General features: G+C 40.6%; 1 protein-coding gene across 1 annotated transcript in view; it reads right to left on the bottom strand.

Moving 5' to 3' along the window:
• Nucleotides 1–3,517: 3,517 nt before the first annotated feature.
• npas2 (neuronal PAS domain protein 2) overlaps nucleotides 3,518–27,694 on the bottom strand; it is a gene marked incomplete at its 3' end in the record, with an annotated part of 48,429 nt that continues 24,252 nt past the window's right edge. Inside the window, exons 2-21 of the mRNA XM_080014282.1 lie at nucleotides 25,717–25,912; nucleotides 24,225–24,281; nucleotides 23,656–23,810; nucleotides 23,231–23,322; nucleotides 22,986–23,075; nucleotides 21,159–21,279; nucleotides 19,374–19,487; nucleotides 18,770–18,888; nucleotides 16,276–16,358; nucleotides 13,582–13,688; nucleotides 13,157–13,304; nucleotides 12,455–12,539; nucleotides 12,234–12,360; nucleotides 10,498–10,610; nucleotides 9,098–9,418; nucleotides 7,520–7,717; nucleotides 6,939–7,123; nucleotides 6,646–6,738; nucleotides 4,775–4,982; nucleotides 3,518–3,709 (exon numbers count right to left, since the gene is read on the bottom strand). Of these exons, the coding sequence (XP_079870408.1) occupies nucleotides 3,518–3,709; nucleotides 4,775–4,982; nucleotides 6,646–6,738; nucleotides 6,939–7,123; nucleotides 7,520–7,717; nucleotides 9,098–9,418; nucleotides 10,498–10,610; nucleotides 12,234–12,360; nucleotides 12,455–12,539; nucleotides 13,157–13,304; nucleotides 13,582–13,688; nucleotides 16,276–16,358; nucleotides 18,770–18,888; nucleotides 19,374–19,487; nucleotides 21,159–21,279; nucleotides 22,986–23,075; nucleotides 23,231–23,322; nucleotides 23,656–23,810; nucleotides 24,225–24,281; nucleotides 25,717–25,772 (2,664 nt within the window). The 5' untranslated portion in view covers nucleotides 25,773–25,912. The remainder of the gene's footprint in view (nucleotides 3,710–4,774; nucleotides 4,983–6,645; nucleotides 6,739–6,938; nucleotides 7,124–7,519; nucleotides 7,718–9,097; nucleotides 9,419–10,497; nucleotides 10,611–12,233; nucleotides 12,361–12,454; nucleotides 12,540–13,156; nucleotides 13,305–13,581; nucleotides 13,689–16,275; nucleotides 16,359–18,769; nucleotides 18,889–19,373; nucleotides 19,488–21,158; nucleotides 21,280–22,985; nucleotides 23,076–23,230; nucleotides 23,323–23,655; nucleotides 23,811–24,224; nucleotides 24,282–25,716; nucleotides 25,913–27,694) is intronic.

Raw genomic sequence — 27,694 nt, 5'->3', positions numbered from 1 at the left:
ATTGTTCATCACAAGATAAGTCGGCACTTAAAATTATTTCATTTAATATATTGAGATTTAAACATGCCAAGGCACTCAACCTCTCATAAATAGTAATATTTTTTATAAATACTGTGCCTTTTTTCTGTATTTGTCTCCTTGATCATGGCAGTTTACAACTTTGTCACAAACCCAACAAAAATTGTCAATTTGTACTCAATACGTCTCAAAATACTTGAATTGGGACAACAATATAAATCTTATTCAATATCCACATTTCAGAATACAACAGATTTGGGATTCTAACGTCTGAGGTGACAGAGAAAGGACCTGAATGAGGCTTTGAGTTCCACTCCATCATATTCCCTACCGGGCAGACTACTCATTCACACACTCTGTAGCAGATACATGACGTATCTCACAAAGTATACCGTTGATATATTTATGGTTGAAGGAATGTTAAAAGATTATTTCTTTCATAAAAAAATATTTCCAAATAATTTACATAGTACATTGGCTTATTATACAAGTATATACAGAGTACATCTGTTCTGAAACACTATTTAGAGTATAAATTAACATTCTTGTTTTTCAAAATTGACATTGCACATAGTAAAGTGTAAAATCGGCACTGAACTTCCATGCTGAGCGTTGGTTTTTTTTTCTTTCTGAACTCTGTGAGTAACTGCGACCGATATGATCAGCACCAGTCTTCATATCATGAAGGAAAGGAAAGTGGTACTTCGCTACCAATTAATCTGAAACTGTAGCCTATAAATAATATAATCAGATATATAATAATGCTATAATATCAAAGCAGACTGCCATATCGGATATAAAGGACTGCTTTTAGAAGGTGTATAATAATAATAATAATAATAATAATAATAAAAATAATAATATTGACCCATAAGTCAATTGGCCAGAACTATTATTCTAACCATGGGACAAGACACAGGAAGTGACATGCAAGCGGCAGGGTAATCTTGTAATCTTTCTTAGTGGTTGGTTGTTGTTTTTTTAACATATAGAAATTATTTTTAGTTATTTGCCAAAACACATTAAACACACTTTTACATTGAACGGCTGATTACAATGCAAAACTCCACTCCCAACTTAAGTTATCAGATTCTCACACCGATGTCTTCTCACATAATATAATTTTTGTGTTTATGAAAAACCCTTTTCCGACTATTTCTGAATGAGTAGTGATGGGACTACATTCTGAGAGGATTACACAACCAATTTTTGATATAAATATATAATATGATAGACATATATATATGTCTGTCACGTTAACTTGAGAAGGTCTCATAAGCTTAGAACAGTTATGAGGTGATAAGCAGCCGTAGGGTTTCCAGAGCTCAGACAACACATACAACAACGGTATCTAAAAATGTTTGTCATGTAACAAAAGAAAGAGAAGAAAATGATGTCCGCTTACATAAATACTGACAGGGCTTCTTCTACGAATAACCTGAGACGATTAACGCAGTGTGACCATGTTTGCATTTTCTCACTTTAACTCTCCTAGATATTGGGTAAAAAAAAATAATAATAAAAAAATGTATATATATATATATATATATATATATATATATATATATATATATATATATATATATATATATATATATATATATATATATATACACACACACACACATACACATATATATATACACACATATACATATATATACATACATATATATACACACATATATAAATATACACATATATATACATATACACACATATACAGTATACATATTCACATATATACACACATATATACATGCATATACTGTATACACACACACACACACACAAAAACACAAACACAATATATTCATATTGTTAGAATGTATCCACAATTCTAATCGCTTCATCTTCAGTTGCCAACCGATACACAGATGCACATGCTACTGGAAAGCGACTTGGTGAGATGGAAATGCTACTTTTGACCTGTAATGATCGCTAATGTCGCCAAAAATCCCCAAATTCTCATACTGCATTTAAAAGGTCAATGAAAGAGGCAAAGGATGGAACGGAAAAGAGAGGAAGGTTGTCCGTAGCTTATATTTGTGATTGTCTATTAGGCCCATTACATGCCAAGAACGCGTGAATTATTGTAAATTCCCAATACTAAAAAGGTGAAATATAATCTGTCCATAATCTGATTGACTGGAGGTGGACGGCACTGTCCACATGTGCTTTTCAGCTTGTGTTCTACCAAAAACCCAGTGGACTGGAGTCTTATGTCTAAATGATTCCCATGATTACAAAAAAAAAATCATATGGTAAGAAAATAAACTCATCATTAAATGCTTTTATATTGGATTAAGGAAAAGAGGGAAATGTATCTAAATAGATTTGACTACAATTATAGAAGAAAACAAAATCTGATTAGAAATGCAAAAGTTGCTTCAGGCAGTGACAAATATATCAAATACAAATCTAAATGTCTTTTGCTCAATTTGATTTGGAAAATAATCATGTGTGACCTATGAAAATAGAACTTTGTATTTTCAAGGACCTGAGCGGGATTTTTAAAGCCATAATCAGACAAAACCCTCGAACCACAATATGACGTCCCCGTGGTTGTTAAAGGCACATTTTGATTCCCTCGGCGCTGTGGCATGTCATGCTCGCTGGGTTTCAGAGGCTCGCCGCCATTTTTGAAGAGAGGTGTGACGGTGACGGCCCCTTCAAATCGCAGATTGAGGCTTTAAAAATCAAGATAGAAGCGTTTTCGATCACAGTGGAACAATGCGTCATCCCGTCCCAGGTGACCTCACGTTGGAACAATTCAAGCACATAAATATGAATGTGTTATATAAAACCTTACGTGGCAAGGAAATCCAAATTTTCGAGGGAAAACCAGAGCGACGTCTGATCCAAGCCTATGGCAGCGCACATTTTTGTGAATTGCCCCGTTAACGTTTTCAGAGAAAACCTAAACACTAGGATGGAGTGATGACGCTGAAGGCCTGGATTCATGATCAATTAGGGAAATATAATTGTCCTTTGTCCTAACACAATTAACACAATTTTAACTTCTAGATAAAGTGGGGCGGTGCCGAAATACCAGCAGACACTTTCGGGAATAAAGATCCTTTGTTGGAAAACCATCAAGTAGTTTTCTTGGGAAACCAAAAAAAAAAAAAAACCCCAAAACAAACATAATCCTTCCTTTTCCAGCAGAGTTGTTGATTGACTGGCCAATCTATGCGAAACAGGCCCATTTCTTCATGAAACAGCACCTGGCTTGTCGGTCAACAGACTGTGGTCGTGGGAGGGCGTCGTAAGAGGGTCGCTCCTTATCAAAAGTAAGGTCACTACAAGCAACGTTACTCTGTCAAGTATTAGTATTTCTTTATATATTTTTTTTTTTTGCCATAGAAATCAAGTCGCTTCGGCTTCACAGCAACACAGCAGACGCAGAGCTTGATATCAAGTAGGACATGTCCTCTCGTGGTCTCCGCCGACGTTATCGAGAGATCATCTCGCAGCTCTCATCGGAGAGTCCGCCGAGCTACCGCGTGAGCATGTTTTGGAAGTCTGAGACGCTGCCAGTCTGGTTTTGGGAATGTTGGTGCTGCCGTTGCTGCTGCTGCTGCGCTTGTGGCTGCTGCTGGATGTATCCCAGCGTGCCTTGCTGTGGTATGTTTGTGGTGTGTAAGAATGCCGGAGTAGAGCCGCTGTGCAGCAGTCCTTGGGTCTGCATCTGTGGCGATACAGAGGAACATAAGCTTCTAATGGAATAGTGGAGAAAAAATATATTCCTCTTGTGATGGTCATTTGCATTGTTTAATTGGCGTTAAAGGACCATAACCATAACCGGAGTCAAATTGAGTTTGAGCCCTTTGACGAGTCAGTCATCACCGCTGACCATTTTCCTGATGATCACTCACATTTCTTTGATATTTCAGGATTGTTTCTACTTTTGGGTTTTGGAAAAAATGTAACAATATGATGGGAAACCTTCCTTAAAATTGTAATACAATAATTGTTTTGTGACTTAATTTTGTAGTATGTTGTATTTGTTAAAGCAATGGCAATTCCACCTTTTCAAATGGAACTAGGTGATGGAAAATACGACAAAAATTACCCTGACACCCCTGGTTTCTCCATTCACTGCAAGTCTTATTTTCATTTCGCTTGTTCTATTCATGGCATACCAGAAAGTATAAGAAAAGCTTTTTTCAGGACAGATAATTTATCATTGCCGCTTAAGTGATTAAATTAGGATTTCACTTAATTATCATATATATATATATATATATATATATATATATATATATATATATATATATATGTTTTCATCCTTTTTTCTTTGTTATTTTATTGAAAATCCTCATGATGCTATGCGTGAGTAGGGATCAGAATGTTCATCTTAGGTAGGGTGTAGGGGCTATAAATGTATGAAAATCAAAAGAAAAAAATCCAGGTTTGTTGAACACATTGTGCAATATCTAACAGTGAATGTGCTTTTATTTTTCAATAAAAATATCTAACAAAAATGATTTGATTTCTTGAAGTTTGAAGTACTAGGCTGAGGAATTTAGTTTGAGACTTGTATGTAACTCATCATTTCAATACAACAGCAGCTACATGGAGGAGGTGGAGGAGGAGCTGTGCCACTAAGAATGTGAAGAAAGAGAAGAACTAGAACATGAGAAGAAGAACATGTCTCCCAAACATGTCAGTCTACTCAATACTTAGGCGAGGAAACAAACTGGAACAGCAAAAAAAATAATAATAATAATCAAACCACTAGTGTTTAGTGCACCTGAAAGAACTGCTGCGGCTGCTGCAGCTGCAGAGGGTGCTGCGAGGTTTGCTGCGTGTGGTACGCCGGCTGCGACTGGTGTGTGATGAAGCTGTTGTGAGGAATCATGATGGGGGAGGTGAAGACAGGGGAGGGCACCAGGACGGCGTTGCAGTTGACCTGCTGCATGCTGAACGAGGGGGCGATCATCTGCTGCTCCAAGGTGTATCTGCACAGCACAGGCAGCAGGGTAGATGTGGAATTCAAAATTAAGTCTACACAAACTTAAAATTCAACTCAAGCTCACCCTTGCTCATGATATTTTGAAAGAAAAAAAGGTCTAGGAACCCCTGCAATTCCTTATTTATTTATTTATTTTTAACCTGTGCTGTCAGCATGCTGGGCATACAATACAGTATTGTATTTATATGCCATTGCATCTAGGAGTTAGTCTGCAAGTGGAGTTCAAGTTCTCAACCTACAATGCAACTCTTTATTAATTCATTAATCATCAAGAACTGCTGCAATAACTCTGTCCTGTGGACGACCTGTAGAATGATAAGAGCACAGTTTTTGGTTATAGAGAACCACCACCAGCCCCCCTCTTTGGAGAACTATTTATCATGTTTGGGTCTTTAAACAACTGATCACTACTCCAAGAGGGGGAGAATCACCACGGGTGAGACAAATAAACATAGAAACAAACAACATTTACACAAAAACATAAACATTGGACGACAACATGTAATTGAAAAACAGTTAATTACGTCCAAGAAAACTGGAACTCCAACTGGTCACGTAGCCTCTTCCTGTCATAATTATGGCAGTAAATGAGGGAGGAAAGGAGAGGAATGCAACCAGGAGGGTGCTGGGGTGCACTCAAAGCAGGTGTGGATGTGTGTGCATGTGTGATGGGACCGCCTGTATGTGTATGTGTGTGTGTGTGTGTGTGTGTGTGTGTGTGTGTGTGTGTGTGTGTGTGTAAGATGTGCACTGGTGAGTGTACATAACTTATCCCCATTGATATGGTGTAGAAGGTCGGTATTATGTCGCGGCGCCTTCAAGCAGTGGAAAGGGCCCCGAAGCCCCCCGAACTCCGCAGCCCTGTAGACACCCTACGGCTGCAGAAAAGCCCCGAGTACCTCGCCTTGCGGCCACAGTAGACCCCCGGGCCCCCAGAGAAGCCAGAGGGCCGTGAAGCAACCCACACGCCAAGCCCCGTGGAGACTTACCAAGTACCAGGGAGCACGAGGATACCCCGCACCCCAGGGGCGCACACATACAACCAACCCCCGGGTCCAGGCACAAGACGCAGCCGCAGGCACAGAACCCGGGCCACGGGCGCAAGGCACAAACCGCAGGCCCGGCCCCACGGCGACAGGCCGACACCCCGCCTGAGCCGCCCGCCCCACAGGCGAGCCGGCAGGACTCCCATGCCCACCCATGGCCGGCGCAAGGGGGAGGCCCACCCCACCGCAGCCGACCAGAGGCCCCACCCGGCGTGAGTGCCAAGTGGAACCCCTGCAATTCCTTCACAGACCCAAATGGGGGCAGACCCCAGTTTTCCAACCCCCGGAATAGATTGATTGATTATAAAACGGTTTCACATTGCTTCCCGTATTCCACACTGACTTCCATGAACACAATACAATACCATAAATACAATAATACATGATCTCTTATTGATCAGGTGTGTCCAGGGCCTTAGTAGCCCACTCATAACTTTCTTGTGTTTAATTTTGTCATTACCCTTTGTAACTGTTCTTTTACTGTTTTATGCTGCTTAGATATACAACAGGGAAAAATGTGTTTTTTGGTTTTTTTTTTACACCAACTTAGACAAAATTTAACCCAGAAGTGTGATCAGATCAGACCTCCTCTGTCCTACTTACTTGGTTTGCTGGATGCCGCTGTTGCACTGAGAAGGCTGCGAGCTCACGTTGCTGTTAGGAACCAGGGCCTGCATCGGCTGGTTCAGAAGCATGCTGCACAAGACAAACGCTTGTGATTATAAGACTGCACAAGAAGAACAAGGCACAGAAGGTCCGCTACCGGATCTTTAGTTAGTAGTTATTAATTAATGTTCTCAAGAGGTTCAAAACTCAGAATCGTAACCATTGGCCCGTCATAGTACAATGTGTAGCTGTAGCTGTAGCTGTAGTTGTGGACTTTGTTCGGGACTCGCCGTAGTTGTCCATCTTGGCTGAACTCGCTGTCTATGTGTCTTTGGTTTGTGTCCTGCAGAGCCCTGGTATTGGTTTGAGAGAACATCATGGGGTTGCTGTAGAAGGGCATGGTCAGGCTGGTGTGGGTCTGCACCGGCAGACTGACCGACTGGATCTGTCCACTGCGAACCAGTCTCTGCTGGACCTGCAGTGGGAAGAGGAGTGTACCCCCCCCAGGTTAGTAAGAGTCCGTCTGGGCATCTGGTTCCAGGCCTTGTCTTACACTCCAGACTAATCCAGATAAATGTGACAACAGATGTTGAAATGTTTCACGTCCACACTAACATTTGGACAATGTTTTTGAAAAAGTTGGCCGTCCACACTAAAACGGTCAAAACACTTACATTTCATTAATGAGCCCAAAACCTGAGGCAGAAACTGAGTAGGTTTACATCACTTATAATACACACAGTATAGCATAGTACATAATATTTTATATTACACATCCCAACATTTGGGGTGTTTAAAGAATGGTTGTTCGAGTACAGCTTGACACAAATGCTTTTTTTGTCTTTTTGTCAATTCAGATTTGTCTTTGTACCTGGGGTGAAGGCGTGCTGTGCTCCCTCATCAGAGAGTGGGGTGACGAGCTGTGGCCAACACAGACCGGCTGTTTGGGCTGGCCTGAGATCTGCCTGATCACCCCGGACTGGCTCTGCTGGGCCGGCCTGCCCGGACCCTGCTGCTGCGGCTGCTGGACCGGGCCGAAGTCGCTGTGGATGGGCTGCTGCAGCAACATCTGCAACACACACACACACACACACACACACACACACACACACACACACACACACACACACACACACACACACACACACACACACACACACACACACACACACACACACACACACACACTTATTCATCCAATTTATGTAAATATTAAAATACTGGTAAATATCTCATATACTTTTTGCCTACAGTCATTTTTATTACAGCTAGTCCTTTAAATGACTAGCAGGACAGACCTCATGCAAACTCAAAGGCCAATGAAGAGAGACGGATCCTTGGACAGGATCTAAAGGTTTTGGAAACAGGGGAAGACCTAGCACAAAGGGGCAGACTGTTCCACCGCCTTGAGGCAGCAACGGCGAAGGCACGATCACCATTAAACTTTAACCGGCACCAAGGAATGGACAGAAGCGTTTGGCCTGAGTATCTAAGAGGCCTGAGGGTGGGACGGCGGCGTTCAAAGATATACTGCCGTGCAAATTTGTGTAGTGCTTTTCAGGAACAAATTTGAACTCTACTGTGAATTAAATTTAACCGGTAGCCAGTGAAGAGAGGCCAATACAGGGGAAATGTTGTCCCTGCCTGGCAGCTGTGTTTTCGACAAGCTGTGTGTGCATGTATGCACTTGTGTATGTGCTACCCTCTCAAAGCATATTATTTTATCGCACTGCTTTTAGTGTAAAGTGTGTTAAACCACTGATAACAAAAATGCATTAAATTTGTATTTTAATTACATTTTAATAAACTAAAGATAAAATGACTATAGACTAAAAAAAGACTACAGATAAAAATAGCTTCAGATGAAACATGCATTAAATTCATGCAATAGCTGGTTTATATGAAGGCATGGAGCACTGAACAAAACAGAAATATCACAGTAGTAATATATAGATTGTTGGTTCAATTTATTATGTGGCGATGACTGACATCTAGAGATGTTGGGACTGTGGATGTGCAGTGTACTGATTTAGAGAAGCATTCCCATATAATACTTTCATTTTCAACTGAAATTACTGTGCAAAATAGCATCACTGAGTATAAATCTCATAAAAATCTATAGATATAAATCTTATGAACACTTATGTGCCATTTCTATCATTTACCTATCTGCTATTAGAGTGATTTTTTTCATTTTAGTGTGTGGTTCATTTACATTTTATTTGAGACTTCCTTCCTTCCTTCCTTTTCTGACCCTTTGGTAAAGTATGCTTTATACAGTATAAAACATTCAACCTGGAGTGAGAAAAAATATATCATGATGAAGACAAAACAGCAAAATGTGTCATAGTTATTTTTATTAGGTTTTATAGAAGTTCTCCACAACAGTGTCTTCTATTTTTTATGTCTCGTGCTTGTTTGATTGTTTAAAAGATAAAGAGAAAATTACCTGGAAGTTGGCAAGTTGCAGCTTCTCCTTTATGTCGTGCAGTTCCTGCTGCTGTGTCTTTATGTCAGCCTGCAGGATCCGCGTCCTCTCCTCCAGCTGTTCCTTCAGCTGGTTCATGACACCGAGCTGCGGCTGCTGCAGCTGGAACATGGCCTGCTGCTGCTGCTGCTGCTGCTGCTGCTGCTGCTGCTGCTGCTGCTGTTGCTGTAGCAGCTGCTGCTGCTGTTGCTGTTGCTGCTGCTGCTGCTGCTGCTGCTGCTGCTGCTGCTGCTGCTGCTGCTGCTGCTGCTTCTGGTGCAATGGTTGTGGTTGCTGTGATTGCTGTTGCTGAAAACACACAAACCAGTTAGACAAGGAAATATGCATTACCATTGTGGTGTGCTGTTGCTGATCTATCTGTATTACAAAACATGAGAATGAGAGCCTTTAAATTAAAGGCGGAATATTTATATATTACTCTGTCGCTGCCAATTGTCACAAGATATAGTCCCTTAAAGTGAATATCCATATGATTGTCTCAGTTGGGTGCATTACATCTACACTGAGATTAAAAGATTCCAAGATTCAAAATTGCAAAAAACGAAATTCAACAGCTGTCTTTGCTCGACATTTCTTTTCTCGAAAGTATGCCTTCTATTGATTTCTCAGTCACTTGAGATGATGGGGATCTTTTGTGAGGGGGCTGTTCTTCCATATAGTTTATTTCTAGCTACACTAGTTTATCATCACAGCTGCCATTCATTGCTTTTGCACGATTTCGCATTTTTGGCGGGAAAGGCGGACCCCGTCACCAACAATAGAAACAGCATATAGAGTGGCACATGCATAAGGCAAATACATTGAATGGCTGTTTTTCTTGTGTCAGATAAAAAAAGTATGAAATATGGGATTTTTTAAAAACAAAATAATCTTACAGATTATTTTTTTAACTTTAACAGGTAACGCCACCAAACTGATTTCTAAAAAAATCATAGCATTGTTTTCAAATTTTACCATCTTTGAAACATGTTTCTCTAATAGATTTCACAAGATAAATCTGGGTCTGGGTCACTTGTCCCAAACAGCATAGGAAGTAAACAACCGCACAGACAAATAACTATTGATAATGAGACACTAGGCAAACAGCCAAGAGGAAGGTGGCGGGCAGGAGAGACTAATCACTAACCATTATGGAGTGCTTGCTGCAGGTAGGAGAAAGGGGGAGGCTCAGTTGGGGGAGGAGGTCAAAAGAATTTTGTCTTTGTGCCAAAGTCTACAAGAGTAAAAACAGCATCACAAGAAGTTTAGCACAATCCTCCGTGCCCGCTTTTATTCAATCTATTTATTCTTCTTTATTCTATTTTATGTTTTCCAATTACTTTTGTTTTGGCTTTGTTTTTGTTTGCCAGTGACTGACTCACATGGGCATGAAGTGAACTGACCTTGGAGCTGCTGGGTTGGTGTCTAGAAGAAGTCTTCTCTGTCCCGATGGAGGACTGCCACGACGGTGTGCAAGGTTCAGTGTAGGAGTTGGCTGGCGGACCAAAGACAACTCAGTTAGTGCAAACAGGAAGTGCTGTGGAGATCAATGGAAAACACTCGTGAATGTGTCCCCAAATCTCAAAAGTTGTAATAGATTCTTCTTTGCCCCGTTCCATTCTACTGTCAATCATTCCCCGGCTTTCTGTGAGCAACAAAGTATTTTTTTTTTTTAACAATATGGAATAATAATACTTTGACAGAAACTTTCTCTAACCATAAGAGGAGGAATGCAAGAGAAAAGGGAATTTCTTTGAAAGCGAGAGCAAAGGACCCATAAGAGTACGTTTCTCTGTGTAGGGTCTCACATCATTACAATGCTGCCACCGCTTCAAAGTGCCGTACCACTGCTGCTGATTTTCGCCGTGGAAAACAAGGGAGAGACTGAAAGAAAGTAAATGCAGAAGCATTTCCCTGCACACGTCACGCTTTTCTTAGAAGCATCTGTGTGTGTTTGTGTGTCGTCCACATTTGCATGTACTGCATGTGTTATTTCTCCCACATCCATCTTCCGCTTGTATTATCAAAAAATGAAAATGTAAAATTCATAATCAAGAACCCTCTCTCTTGTATCAACGTATTGCGGTTGCGATGTTTATTACAAAATGCGGGTGTTATTACATAATAAAGGTCAAATGTATGCCATGTTGGGAAGTCATTACGAGATGCAGCATTTTTACGTGGTGCATTGTTGCAAAACTACTAATTTAACGAACCGCATCTTATAATTATTATAGACAGCGCTGATCTAAAAGCCTGATCAGGTCATCTGCACCACAGAGGACTGCAGAGTGGGCAGCAGAGCAGCTGAAGTCAATGAGAGCGGCCTCCCAGAGGCAGCTCAAATCAACCCTTTTATCGTTGAGTGCTTTTATCAGAGCGTGAACCCAGCAGCCACATCCAGGAAGGCAGGTGCTTTAGACCAGGGGTTCTCAACTGGGGGGTACTGACCCACACATGCCCATTTCTAGTGAGCGGCAGGTGCGTACGTCAAAGCTAACTATGCACTGCTATTTAACTATGCACATAAGTATTGTGTGTTACTGCACTAATAATTTTGTTGAAATGAATTAGAAGGCCTCAAATCAATTATATTTGGGTCGTGACTGAATGACTAGATGGATCCTGAGACTAGACCAGTTAAGAACCGCTGCTTAAGACTTAAGACTGAAGACGGAGGTGTTTGGAATTCCAGGGAGCCGCCGGTCTATCCAAATATACCATCCATTTAATACAAATTAAAAATTACGATGATAAAACACGCAAATGGAATGTCCCATTGGTCTTGTTTTAAAGTGTGCAGTCGACTTGATCTGGTAATTAATCTCACGTTGCCTTCAGGGGCACCATTCGTTTTCCTCCATTTTGTGCTTGACACTTCCCTTAGAAACCCTAAAATGTGGAAACCACTGAGGACCTGAGAGCATCAAACTGTGACTGTGAACGTTAAATGGCAGCAAAAGTCAAATTTGGGCAGTTTTAAAATAAGCCTGCTTTTTTTTATTGCCCCATAAGATCAAGGAGAACATATGACCCATTCTGACAAAACAAACAATAACAAATAACACTTCTTATAACCATAGCTTTATCACAGTTTAGGCTGCAGAGGGCGACTCACAGGCGGAGTCGGAGTGGGCCGTGTGGGAGGACTTCCGAGAACTGTGGGAGGACACGGAACGCGTGCCGCCGTTTCGGTCCTTTGGAGGGTCCAGCGTGGGATAGATGTCCAAGTAGAGATCCTGAGCCTGCTGAACAGAGGGAAATCCCATGAAGAGGGTCTCTGAGCAACAGGTGTGACAGAGATACAGTCCTAGTATGGTGGAACAGCTGAGCACATACCTTGGTGGAGGGGGTGGTGATCTCTGGAGGCGACAGCTCCTGCAGCCCAAACACCCTCCTTCTCTCAGCACGCACCTCAGCATAACTGCATTATGAATAAAGACTTGAAAAAATACTTGCCGTGCAACATTATCTTAAACAGAACCGTGTGCTAATGAATGTTCAGAGCTCCCCTAAGTCAACTTGACTTCAAAAATGAATTTAATGACTGAAAATGTTGTTGCGGTTTGGTCATATTAGGAGCTTTAGAAGTAAAAGGTATATGATTATCTCAACATATTGCATTTGACATCCCTCACCATTTTATTTCCAAGTAAAGTGAGATGGTCAAAGCCTTCCTCTACAATTTTAGATCAACCTTAAAAGTGGTGTCTGTTTTTTTAAGTATTCCGGCTTCTACATATTAGCTACAGCTAGAGGGTGCAATAGCACAAGCTCACCCTAGAACAGCTGCCCTCTCTGTCTTGACTGGGACATAAGCGAGGCCCAGGGGCAGTTCCAACACAGTTGTGGTAGTTCAAAATGTCAGGTGACAGAACTTTCCAATGTATTTGGAAATCTCTAAGTGCAGCTTGAGAATTTCAGTCTGAATCTGAACCAAATACGTTTTTGAAAACTAACTCCCACAAGCCCCACTGTCATAGACATCCACCTCTCGCTCTATGCTCTTTAAGGGAAAGGCACGGACAAAAATACACTCACCTGACGACTGTGTGAGTGCAGACAATGAACTCGGGTTTGGAGTTCCACTGGTGGTAAGTGATGTAGTAGTGAGTCTGCAACCAAATCCACTGTTGACCTTTGGTCAAGAAGCGATAGTAGCAGGATTTGCCTTTTCCAAACTGCATTACTAAGAGGATAACAAAACATCAAGAGGGCGTACGTGTCTTTTAAAGGGTACGAACATAAATGTTTTTCACTTGGTTTCATCAAATACGCTAACACACTGAGACAGGAGGACAGAGCGGTACAGTGCATCACCACTCCAGACTTTTTCCTAACAAGGGTGATGTGGAAAAAGACTTGTGAGATGACCTATTTTTGTGAACTGAATGGTTGGATTCCGTGGCTGTGGTGAGGGAAGGCTGAGTAAAAATGAAGTGGTGGAAGGGGAAAGAGTTGCTTACATTGCTTATGACACTGTGCTATAAGCTCCAAGTCATCCACATGATAGTAATCATACCCAGAAGTTCCCAGAACTTCAAAGGGCAAATAACCAATGATTGGTGAAGCCCTAGAAGAGGAAAAAAATATATATAATCAGTATAGAACACGATCCTTGCAAATTAATTACAAAAAAATAAGAAAAGCTGGGAAAACCATATAAGTGCAGGGAACACATTCAATGAAGGTAGATTTTGACATTCTTAGTACATTTTCGACTCGTACACTAAATGGGCTTCAAGACCTTGTTCAAGGTGAGAGCAAAAGATGAACATTTCTCTCAAAATATTACTTTCTTCTTTAAAAAAAAAAAACACATTTCATTTACTTGATGTGGGTGGTGGAGGTGGCTGGCAGCTTTTTTAGGACAGTAGTCCAGGTGAGGGATAATTGCAAGAGCCTCTCATCCAGATGTATTGTGAAACTCTCCCTCACCTGGAATGGTAATGCACCACATGATACATCGAATCACCTGACGTCTCACGCTACACTGACACCAGTGACGACACCAGTCCCGAGGCATTTAGATATTTCACTCCTCTTAATACGATTTCTTGTGAAAACTTGGTGGACTTGTTCAAACTACGGAGGAACGTTGAAGGTGTAGATTGGAGATTAGACGAGAAACTCCAATTTCCTCCAATGGTTTTAACTCTGCAAGTTTATCTACGTAGTCTTCTGATATGGACTGTGTAGGGAGGACACACCAGTGACAGTTCCTCCAGATACAGAACGTAACTGGTGCACGCAGCATAATGGTGTCAAACTGAAATTATTGTCATTGCATTTCATCCCCATCTCAATGAATTCCATTAAACCAATCTTCCTGGTTGAAGGAATCCAGCTAAATATTATAGTAAGTGATAGTTATGTCACTGTGCCCTGGGCACCGCTTATCCATTTTCAATGACAGCCCTTTTGGCCCATTGTGAAATATGCTACGCTCAAATAGGCGTACTTGCCAACCCTGAGAAGTGAAACGTATGGTGACTTTCCAAACTCAAGTGTTTGGTCTGGGAGTCCTAAAAATCTTGAGTACACTTTGATTCCTGCATTCTGAGGACCTTTTATGCATGAAAATCAAAAACAATAAGCCAATGTGCATTTTTGCTTATTACAAAAAGTAAGCTTCCACAAAACATTTGTTCCACTTGAACATAAGTATGTCTATTTCAATGTTGTTTCTAAAAGATGAAAAGGAAGCTGGGTTACGTATCCAATCCAGCAAATTGAATATAATGTCAAACGCAGCATGAAATAGTATACACCAATCAGCCACAACATTAAAACCACCACTAATAACCACTAATATTGTGTAGCTCCCCCTCGTGCCACCAAAACAACTCTAACCTGTCGAGATATGGACTCCACAAGACCTCTGAAGGTGTCCTGTGGTAATTGGCACCAAGATGTTAGCAGCAGATCCTTTAAGTACTGTAAGTTGTAAGGTGCAGCCCCCATGGATCAGGATTGTTGTTCCAGCACATCCCACAGATGCTTGATCGGATCGAACCCTAACCCCGGCCATCCACATGATGTAGAAGAAAACGTGATTCACCAGACCGGGACAACTTCTTCCATTGCTCCATGGTCCAGTTATGATGCTCACATGGCCATTGTAGGCGCTTTCGGTGGACATGGGTCAGCATGGGCACTCTGACCAGCAAGCTGCGTATGGGGCTGTGTGCACTGCATGCACTGTGTGTTCTGACACATTTCTATCATAGCCAGCATGAACTTTTAAACAATTTGTGCTAAAGTAGCTCTTCTGTGGGATCGGACCAGAAGGGCTAGATTTCACTCCTCATGCGCATCAAGTGAGTCTTGGGAGCCCATGACCCTATCGCTGGTTCACCACTTTTCCTTCCTTGGATCACTTTTGGGAGGTACTAACCACTGCATACTGGGAACACGCCCCATGACCTGCTGATTTGGAGGAGCTCTGACCCAGTCCTCTAGCCATCACAATTTGGTCCTTGTCAAAGTCGCTCAGATCCTTACCCTTGCCAATTTTCCTGCTTCCTACGCATCAACTTCAAGAACTGACTGGTCACTTGCTGCCTAATATATCCCACCCCTTGCATGGTGCCATTGGAATGAGATGATCAATGTTATTCACTTCACCTGTCAGTTGTTTTAATGTTGTGGCTTTGATACGTTTCCTACTTATTCATGTGTTTAAACTCACTGGATATGTTAGGAAGAGATGGCTCTAAATGGCCGGTGCACAAATGTTTAGAAGTGGATTAGCGGTATCCAGGGCAACATAAGATACTCCATCAGTTGTATATGCCTCCAATAGCTCCAGGTTGACCTGGTTATGACCTGGTTATGAATGGCCTTTTCAACAGTTGATGATTTACGCCCCTAATCGTTCCACTCTGCACTATCCAGGGCAGGATTTAGAGGTGATACGGGGCTATCTGGTGAAAACTGTCATGTTAGCGTGTCCGCTGGCCTGGATAATAGCGGCAGGATTACATGATATGGAGCAGAGATATGTTGCAAGCAATTATAACTCTAGTATTGTCACGATCAGGCATAGTTGGCCAAGCACGCTTACACACATAAAAGGACCTTGACCCTGGACTCTCAGTTTTTGTACAGAACATACAACAAAAAGCATAGTACAGAAGTCTCATACAAAGTGTCTTTACCTGTGATCTAAAAACAGAAACTTCCATTCAAGGCTGTGTCTGGACGTGAATTCGTCACACGGATCTTCAATATTACACAAATCCTGCACGAGGGAAACAAAAACGTCAGAAGGAGTGCTTTTACGTAACACCTTTTTTTTCATGGAGTAATTGAGCAGTGGGAAATGTCTTTGGACAGTCTTCCGTCTTCCTGTCCGGCACACGCACACGCACTCACTCATGCACATGCACACACACACACACACACACACACACACACACACACACACACACACACACACACACACACACACACACATTTATTTTCACATTTTTCACAACCTATTCAGTAAGAATATGTAATCAATTTAAAGGAACATACTTTGTAATGTTCAGTTCTTTGCATTACCAGAGATTTCCCAGTCTGCATAATTAAACTGTGTATAGTGGTGTATGTGCTTCAGTAGATATCTGCATATCTTACTAAACACCATACACGCCTTTTAAGTTGTAAAGTTGTGAGAAAATGCCCCAGGTAATCCACATTTGTGGAAAATCAAATTGATGTTGAAATTCACTTAAGTCACTATAAGCAACTACAAGTCATTCTAATTTCTATATTGATATCAAATATCTTCTACTTCACCTCAAGTTCTACATCTCAAAACACAATTTTTTCTTTTTATGTCTGCATGAGTTAAAGCAGATGCTCACTTTTTGGGAATAATTTCAAAGGAGGTGAAAAACAGCGACAAAAAACCTCCAAGTCTTTCTCCCGGTCTCCAGTCATTATTGTCACCTCCTTAAAAATAATTTCAACGCTACACACACACACACACACACACACACACACACACACACACACACACACACACACACACACACACACACACACACACACACACACACACACACACACACACACACACACACACACACACACACACAGAGGCTGGGTTAATATCATCGGAAACATGAGCAAATTCATACATCGATACGGGAGCTCATATGACGCATCGAAGGGGGAATCGCATCGAAAGCATCCATTTGGAATCAACCTGCAAACTTTTTGAAACGGTTATCATGAATTAGCTCTGGGGGGGGTGTCAATTTTTTTCTTCTTTTTTTTTGTCAGTCAGAGTGCATTACAATAACAGGATAAAACAAATAGAAACCTACAAAAATGCACAGGGATAACATTTCAACAAGGAATTATAAATATACTTTTATATTTGTGAATCGAAAACGGCTCTCCATACATCCCGATTGCAGAGAGCCGCTCATATTCGCATTGAACAGCCAAATCCGATTCCACTGACAGAATTCTGAGTCGGGTACAGCCCTAGAAATAATTAATAACCGGACACACACAAAAGAAATTCCCTGGACTGTCCCTCCGCCTCGCAAAGCTGAAGTGACGAGTGGAGCAAACTGAAATGTTTCTCCAGAAGTCCTTGAACATGGCATGGAAGAAGTCAATCATGATAATTTAGTTATTATTATTGTGTTTATATTTCATATCCTTCTGTAACTTTCACTAGAAAAAAAATGAAATACAAAAAAATATGTACATATTATTTGCGGTGATGAATGTAATGAGCTAAATGCCGCAGTATTGCGGTAATGCAGTTATCGTCACAGCCCTACGGCTATATGTGTAATTTGACAAACAGGTTACCGCACTTTGTGACTCTGGACGTGTTCTAGCGCTTCCTCGTGTTTAGGAACTGGTATTTCTTGAATCCAAGGGTATTCATGAATTACATTTTATACAAAGTTATGGTATGTTCATCATCTGCCTTCAGTACAAATGATGTGACAGACCCTCATCATTACAGACGTATAGCGTTGCATTAAGTTTGCAGAAATATCCAGAATTTTCACTTTGCTTGTTTTCATATGGCAAAACAAAAAGGTAACGAGAAAAAGGGTTAAGCGCTAAAGGAAAAAAATGTTGTGATTACATCTGACAAGACACTGACATTTTCCCAACATCAAAGTAACGAGAACGCTTAAAGAATGCTGAGCATGTCTGTGGCCATGCATTTCTTACTCCACATTTCTACTCTTTCTGCAGCAGACAAACCCTTATATTTGGTACATAATCGATTTGACTGAGGTTGCCCTGAACCTGTGTCTCTTTCTCATACATTTAAATTAAAACAAAAGAGACATGTTAAATGCGGTATTGCAAGTTAACAACTTGATCTTGTGAGCCCCCAAAATGAGAAGCCGAGGCGTCACAATAATTACATCGGGGACTTATCACAATTATTGATTATACTATAATCAATTATATGTTTACCAAATGTCACACAGGACGAATGTCACTCACTACTACATCACTTAGCACACAGGAAAATGAACTGTTGAACCAAAATGTTGTGTGTTACACTATTGTAGGCTTATACTATGACAGTGAGATAAAATTAAGAAAGGATTCAGTCAGTCGCAGTTATTTGTATGACATTTAATCAATCATCTTTGAAGCCTGACAGCCCAAAATGCAGCTTACCTTTAAAAACTGTGGAGTGGCTAATCGTACAGTGGCGATGAGGCAGACCTGCTCTTCCAGTGAGGACTGCAGGGTTCTTGGTAATGTCAACTCCAGCCCATTACACAAAGATGTAGGCACTAAGGGACAAAAGGCAAGTCTGAGTAAGCCAGGAGTCCAGGTACAGGTACACAGTGCTTAATCCTCCAAAAGGACTTTGTGTAGGTGTTTAACAACCAATCCCTTTTATTGATTATTTTGATGCGATACATTCACTGTAGTTGATTATAATATTATACTGTTAAGTCTGTTGTCCCAATTCATGCGGTGTACTTTACAAAGCACAGAGATGCTCATTTTGGTTGCAATCGGTCATTAAAGACAAATTAGTTATGATTATAACCTTGTATATCTGGACATAAACTCTGATGAAGTCTTGAGATTTCAGATCTTTCTCAATCTTAAATTTAAAATCAAGACATCCAAATGAGTTTTCAATACATTTCAATAGTACAGAGAAATATACTGACCAATACGGTTTAATTTAGATTGACAATTAATTGATTCACAGTAAACCAGCGATCAATCCAGTTGCAATTCTGAGTCTAGGAAACCAAATATTTACCATTGTTATGAAACTTGAAATCTCCAACAAACTTTACATATTCATATACAGGCGGTTCCTTTGGATCGATGTTGCCTCGTGCTAGATGACAGCAGAACTCAACATGTGCCTCACCTGAAAAAGATGCAGACAAACATTAAATCTATGACTATCGAAACTATACTATATCTTTAAACATTAATGCTTTCTTTTTTCCCTTCCTTTTTCATAAAGATTTCTCTTTTTGCGGGGATAAAACTGCATGAATTTAAAGTTGAACACATGTAGGAACATAGATTTATAAACATTTTCACCCTAATTAATTATCTTTTCGGATGTCAACATGTAAAACTGATTATTATTATTATTATTTATTTATTTTCAGTTAATCTACTGTATATTGTATTGGAGCAAAGCAGAGCACCATGGCCCTGGGAGGACATACATTATTTTCAGATAACAGCATGGCTACGACATAGCAGTCTTGTTTACGTTTTGATGGTTAATGTGCTGAATGACAACTCTGTCGCTATATTGTACATAACATTGCTACTTGCATTTACATTATGTTTTATATTAAGACTCAGACTCAAAGATGTTTCTTGGTGGATGTAGACACCATCTGAAACAAATGGCCCAACACATAAGTGGACATCGAGTCCCAATCCTTGGCAACTAATCTTTAAATAAAACAGGATGATCTATTGTGTGCAATCACAGAACAGCAGATGTATGACCCTTGCGCTAAAAAAACCACACAATAGTCTGTAGTTCAGGTTCAGGTGTTGGACAGAAATGTGTGACCTGTCAGATCCCCTGATGCCAACAATCTTTAGTGAGAGGTAATATACTTTTTGGAGAAGAGACTGAGATGAAGATAAGAGAACTGTTGGTACTTAACCGCTTTTCATCAGACAACGCTCTTTGAGAGTTTCCTATTTCGAGTTCTAAGCACAGGGCGAGACAGCGGCTATCCCACATCAGGCATTCTCAGAAAAGCCCAATAGTAACATGGGATTAAGGTCAGTGTCTCAAGCCCCAGATACGGCATTGCTCTGGATTACTGTGCCAGCATACTGGGACAGGGCTAACTCCTATTATTACCTAAATGACTAACTTTAGGCAAACACCAATGATCAATCCAATAAACTGATGGTCCCTAATTCGGCAAACCCATCTATTTATACTGTAAGCAGTATTTACTGCCAAGTCTCCACAGAGGACTAATAGAGACACACTAAATGTAAAGCACTTGACACAAACAACCTGATAGTACACAGTACAGAGATCAGAGTTACTTTAAAAAGATACAGAATAAAACATCAGAATCGGGGCTACACTGAATGTCAATTAAAATTAGTAAAAACTGTATTAACAAGCTAATCACATAGAAGACGGAAGGAAAAACCTGGGTATTTTGTAAACCACACCTTATTTTTCTATCATTGTCGGACAACGGGGCAATCGCCATCATGTATTTTGGCGACCACAATTTCCCAGTTGGCTGAAGCTATTCTCTCAATACATAATTAAAAAAAAGGATGTCAATCACTTGGATTGACTCCTAATGTTTGAACGAATGAGATGTAGGTTTAAAATAATATGAGAGTTTTCCTTTAATTCAAACTGAAAAGCATCCACACTTCCTAATAAATTTGGAAAGTAACCATATTCTAAATCGACCCACAGCACTGAGAGAAGAAGACAGCAATCAGAATCAGGAGTGATAAGTAGAATCAGAGTCAGACATGGGGCGTGGGAGTAGCAGAGAGGCAGAGCAACAAGGCAACTTCTCAGGTCACTCACTGTCCAGGAAGTCAGCAGCAATGTGGTCAGTCATCAGCATGTGGGACGATAGCAGCTTGTATACCTCCCCATGTTCACGCTCCGGGAGGAAGTTCAAGATATTTTGGTCCACCATATCTGACTGATACAAAAGGGTGAATACATCATGTTGAGTTATTGGGGTAATGCCATGGATTCAGGCGCACAGGAGCGCACGCTTCAGTTGCAGTCATGTTAGAGCCCACAATACGAGCACAGCTGTTTGCTCAGCGAAACAGAGACTAACAAGTGAATCATCAAATTCAGGTATTTGAAAGACTAAACTAATGCTTCTCACATTGCATAGTATTCTTGTCTCGATAAGAATACACAGACACAAACGCAGCATCGTTTTTGAGTCATTCTAAAGTTGCCATTTTTAGTTATTATTTGAGCATTATTATATTTGTAGCACCTTACATTGTTATAACAGCAATAATAACTAAATCTAAACAATATTAGCACGGTATGTTGCTTGAGAAAGTAACTGTTAAACAAAAGGAAAACATGATTGTACACAGTGAGCAATAGGTTTCAAATACAGTAGGGGTCAATGGCATTGTGATACACAAACCAGCACAACATTAAAACCACCGACAGGTGAAGTGAACAACATCGATCATCTCGTTCCAATGGCACCTGTCAAGGGGTGGGATATATTAGGCAGCAAAAGAACACTCAGTTCTTGAAGTTGACGTGTTGAAAGGAGGAAAAACGTAAGTTGTAGGATCTGAGCGACTTTGACAAGAGCCAAATTGTGATGGCTAGATGATGATGGGTCAGAGCATCTCCAAAACGGCAGGTCTTGTGGGGTGTTCCCAGTATGCAGTGGTAAGTACCTACTAAAAGTGATCCAAGGAAGGACAACCGGTGAACCGGTGACAGGGTCATAGATGCCCAAGGCTCATTGATGCGCGTGGGAAGCGAAGTCTAACCCATCTGTTCCAATCCCACAGAAGAGCTATTATAGCACAAATTGCTGAAAAAGTTAATGCTAGCGATGATAGAAATATGTCAGAATGCATAGTGCATCACAGCTTGCTGTGTATGGGGCTGCATAGCCGCAGAACAGTCACAGTGCTCATGCACACTCCTGTTCACCGCAGAAAGCGCCTACAATGGGGATGTGAGCGTCAGAACTGGACCATGGAGCAATGGAAGAAGGTAGCCTGGTCTGATGAATCACGTTTTCTTCTAGGACTTAAAGGATCTGCTGCTAACGTCTTGGTGCCAGACACCACAGGAAACCTTAAGAGTCCATGCCTCAATGGGTCAGAGCTGTTTTGGTGGCACAAGGGGAACTTACACAATATTGGTGGTTATTAGTGGTGTTTTTAATGTTGTGGCTGATCAGTGTATATTACACAATGGCCGCTAAATATTTAATTAAGTGGAAAAAGCCACCAAGTAGGAGTCTGAACCATTAGTTGTTTACCAAGTAGTAATGAAATGCATTCAGAACCATGTGTCAATATAGAAAAAATTGCAAGTAAGCGCAATTTTCACATTGAAACCCCTTGCTCTGAAAACAGCAAACCATGACATTGCAACCACTCCCTGTTAATGTGTGCTACAATGCAATAAGGGATTATAAATTGATGACTTCCTCCATATTTACCAAATTAAACTGCACAACAAAAGTTAGACGTGAGTCGAATGCGTCAGCATAGTTACCAATAACATTTTTATCCTCCATGCAAATCTATATTTAGAATAAAAATCCATCTACTCGTATGAAAAATAATTTATTTAAAAATCATAGACTATTTCGTAGCATTCACTACTGTATGTTGCATATCTCTCACTTACTGGTAAATGCCCAATGAGAGAGGAGACACTGTCAGACACATATAAGATGTTTCCATCTGTAGTCAACGCCACCAGGAATCCATCCAGAGCCTTGAGGTGGGAGGAATAAATTAGCACTGGCAGACAATGGTGGATAACTGATTAGACTTAAAGTACAAAGTTATCAACGTTTCCTAATCCTTTCCCAAAATCTTACAAAATGGTTATGGAAGTTTTGGTAATGATAGGTGGTGCCGCTATTTTACCTCCAGCATTAACTGGGTGAACTCCTCATTGCTCAGAAACGAGGGCTTCCAGTCGTGTCTTACGTCACAGGATTCATTATGGGCTGTTATGTCTGAGCGAGAAAACATTGGAGACCCAAGTCAATATTCCTCACTTGACAGTCTAAAATAAGTTGCTGCATAATATTCTGTAAGGCTGAGTGTGATCGTTAAAACATGAAAGCTCCATATGTGCCGACTAGCCATATAGAAAATAATGAGTATATTGTTAACTATCTTACGATACTCTATTTCTGCAGAACCTTCTGAACACAATTAAAAATTGTTATGCGACCCCTCTATACATGATAACATCAAATTATCGAAACCTGCACCAATTTGCCCCAAATTTAAAACAAAAATACCTACAATGAAAATAAGACATCCAACACAATGTATATTCCCACCTTTCTGTTTCTGCAGGAAGTCGATAGTTCTCTGCAGTATGGTGGACTTGTCCATCTTGCGTGGATGGCCTTGGCCCTGTAGCATGGTGCATAGTTCCTTGATGAGTACATTGAATTGGTCTCTCCTTTTCTTTTCCGATTTGTTACGGGATGCCCTGAAATGATCCACCAAGAACAGAGTTACACGGAATAACAGCTTATAGAATAGACTATGAACGGTGATTGATGTGTGATTGAAATGTGGGCCGGGGGGGAGGATCATGTATGACTGACTTCTTTCTACATTTTAGTAGCACGTTGTGATCTTTAAATCATAAATATGACACAATAAAGTGAAATAATATTATTACTTTTCATCTGCAGAAAGGAATTCTCATGAGGTGGCAGAGGATTTGGATTTATTAACATCCCTTATAAATTGTACTTAAATTACCTTTTTTTATTGTATACATTCTCTAAATAAATGTGAAGTTAATTTATGGTTTGCCAAAAATAAAAATACACAGACTTAAGCAGACACAAGCATCTGCTGATGCACACACGTACATATTCATAAAGTTTTGAAATACCTTTTTGCCCTGTCTTTCTCATCGTCGTCTAGTAGATCGTCCACACAGCTACTGGTGCTGGGGGCAAAGGATTCAAAGGTGAATAATTGCTTTTCCATAACTGACTTAACACAATTGACAGGCAAGACTGTCACTGTACAGTTGAAAAAAAATAGCAGTGAAAGACTGACAATTACTTTTTTAAGAGCCCAAATTCACCCTCTACAGTATGTACTGTAGGGCACGGAAGGGTCACAGCTAAAATGCTATAATGGAGTCTTTTTGGGTGAAAACATTGTAGTTTTCTTCAAAATCGCCTCTAGTTGTTGCTTCAAGCTGCTTTGTTTCTCAGGGTGCAAGGGATTGTTTTGAACAGAAAACGGGGGAAGAATTGTATTTTTGTTCCAGAAAAACTACTGTTTGCAGGATGTATTACGATGAGGTAATATATCACAAATCACAGCAATATAAATAAATACTTCTGGTTAGACTGTTGTAAAAAAAATTGTGGGCAGTATAACTCAGTGAGAATTTTTTACCATATAAAGATCCCGGCCTCACACGTCAAACTATTTGGGGCAAAGCCTCTTGTGAAAGCCTCTGGAATGACTGATATTAACCAACGGACTTGTTGCACTATGAAAAACAGAGATTACCGCTTTTAAGTGACACTAGTAGGTAAACACTGATAAAACTCCTCTTACAGGCTGTAACAATAACACTACCTCTGCACTTGCCAAGTCATAAAGTGAATGCTGCCAAGTCATAAAGTGGTTCAAGAAGATTTCAGACGCTGGATGTTGAGGAAACCTTTATGGATTTACTTCACAGTATGGATCAGTGGTAGTCATCAAATTTAAATGCATTGGGACAGGGGTGCAAATTGCACCCCGATCGCTCCCTCAGGACACAGAGAGGACCCAAGACGTACTCGTGTTTTTGAATACCGATATCCTATCATTTTCGAGGGCTTTAATGCATGATCGGAATGAACAGAATGTGATATTGACAAGCGCCTCTGCTGTTTGGCTCTCGGCCAAAGCTAGAAGGCGAGTTGCATGGGAGAGGAAAGGAGAGGAAGGGAATACAGAGGATTTCAAGTGGCACGCTCCAGTTTCGGAGCACCGGATGGTGGATATTTAAATCAGCAGCTCGGACATGGGACACCGAAATGGGACGCCTAAATCCGCGTTGCGATTTGGTCCGGTAGATACTGATCATACAGGAACCGGTGCGGTACACAACCTTATAAAAATCCTCTGCATGATTCAGAGCGTGCACGGAGAGGAGGGGCTACAGGTCCGTTGTGTGTTTGTGTGCGAGAGAGAGAGAGAGAGACAGAGAGAGAGAGAGAGAGAGAGAGAGAGAGAGAGAGAGAGAGAGAGAGAGGGAGAAAGAGAGAGCGAGCGAGAAAAGGAGGGGTTGAGTGCATCAATGCACTCTGCAATGATGTATGGGAAACACTGGATTACACAAGGACAAGTGGAGGCCAAAGTTGATTGCAGGTACTTACTCCCATTCCGTCCGGCTGGATGGACAGGGGCCACCAAAGTCGGAAAGGTTGTCCATACTCACTCCCTTTCCCAACCAGGCCCTTTCTGAAGTCTTATAAGTCCCATCCGCGCTCACAGTGGCTGATCTCCTTGGAAAGAACTACCAGTTTATTGTTCCCCACCGCCTCTCGGAGACCACCAATGACGCTCCAAATCCTATTGAAAAGGAAAACAGTTTATGAGCAAACATTTGGATAACATTTCTGTAAAGAGTTGCATGTAAGATGATGCATTTTGGTACAACAGAATGAGAGAGTAGAAATTATATCAAAGCTAATTTACAAGAAGGTTACTGTTTTTTTATGTCATTGAAACCCTAGAAATCATAATGATAATAATGCATAGTAACACTATATATAACTATATTACATATTTGTCTGTGGTTTGAAAAAATATGTAGACATTGGTGCTAACATATGTAAAAAAGGCAAATGTCTTTTTGCCAGAATATATGTAGTCTTTAGTCAGAAATACAAAGCAGTGGCAAATCAAAGGTCCTAATTCTATAGCCTGCGCATAAATTGTGCCTGACATCAGCCCATATTTTATAGCAAATTATGGCCCAACTTTGGCTTTCATCTAGATTCAGCAGTTCAATAATAAAGAGGTGTTGTGTGCAGGAGGGGCTCGCCTGACCTAGAAAAGTACGTCAGGCAGGCACCTTGTTTGATAACGCATGTTGTTAAGCTTTGTCAAAAGAAAGCTTAACAACATCTCAAATTGTCTATCTTTTGCAAACAAAGCAGCATCTCCGCAGAATATAGCCTTGGCCAACTGCAGGAGAACAAGTGCATGCATTGCTGATATGAACACAATGTCTAAATGTAGTCTGCAATTCAGCACAAAAAATTGCATCCGTCTGAAGAGAGGAGTCAGTCATAAGTTAATTGAAAAGGCATATGTAAAGGCCGACATTTAAAGAGCATGGCAGCCGATATATAATGCAGATATCCTGTTGTTGTTGTTTTTTTTTGCATCTGATAAAAAATACAACAATTTAATAACAATAACAAATGACACACAAAATTGCTAAACTTAAATTAACATTTATTTAACACTAATGTTGTTGTCTACATTGTCTCTGTTTGCTTAAGTAGATCTGCACTGTCTGCAGTGCACTTATTTTAAATAAAAAATGTTTTTATTCAAAATACGCTTTTTTCAAAAAATTTAGCAGACGCTTTATTTTAATCATTTAATTTATTTTAGTTAGAAATGTCACCAAATCCTGATAAATGTGAAATTATAAACCTAAATAGTGAGAAAAGTCTGCACTGTCCCATTAAGTGTAAGAGTTGCCACTTGATGATGTCATCTCATTGCTGAGCTCAGTCTGCACTGTGAGTGAGTGAAAGTGGGCAGGGCTATTTGGGCACTGCAGCGGTCTGTGCGTGACTTGCTGTCGGAGAGAAGAGATGGCGAGAAAGCGCAGCTTTAACTGATATATTGGTAAACCGCATATAGGTATGTATAGAGAAATCAATATTTTAGACTAGTCTAAAAACACTACTCTGCAGACACTTTGTTTATCGGCCTCATGAGCACAGGCGTCGGCTGATTGGTTATCTCGAAATGCCAGATATCGGCCCGATTAATGGGCCGACCACTAACTTAGAGGTTATGATTTCTGTCAATAGCTGCCATGCTCAGCCCTTACTCATGCCTAAATATTTCAACTAGTGTAGTTAACAAATGCAAGTCTATGTGAAGCGTTAAATTAAATATAACCTAACAGCAAGTATTTCCATTAAAATCATTAATCCCAATGACAGAACTGAAGAATAATTAATGTCTGAGTGGTTTCCCCTTCTGGCTGAGCACTTATCTTAATTAAACTTGCTGATAAACAGGAGGCCTGGCTGCGGGCATCTACACAAAGATCTATATGATCAGCAGACAAAAACAATCAACAAATCCAACAGTATATTCAGTGCAGGT

This window comes from Zeus faber (assembly GCF_960531495.2).
Source record: "Zeus faber genome assembly, chromosome: 14".
NCBI classification, from domain to species: Eukaryota; Metazoa; Chordata; class Actinopteri; order Zeiformes; family Zeidae; genus Zeus; species Zeus faber.
This window is presented reverse-complemented; position numbering and strand designations above follow the sequence as displayed.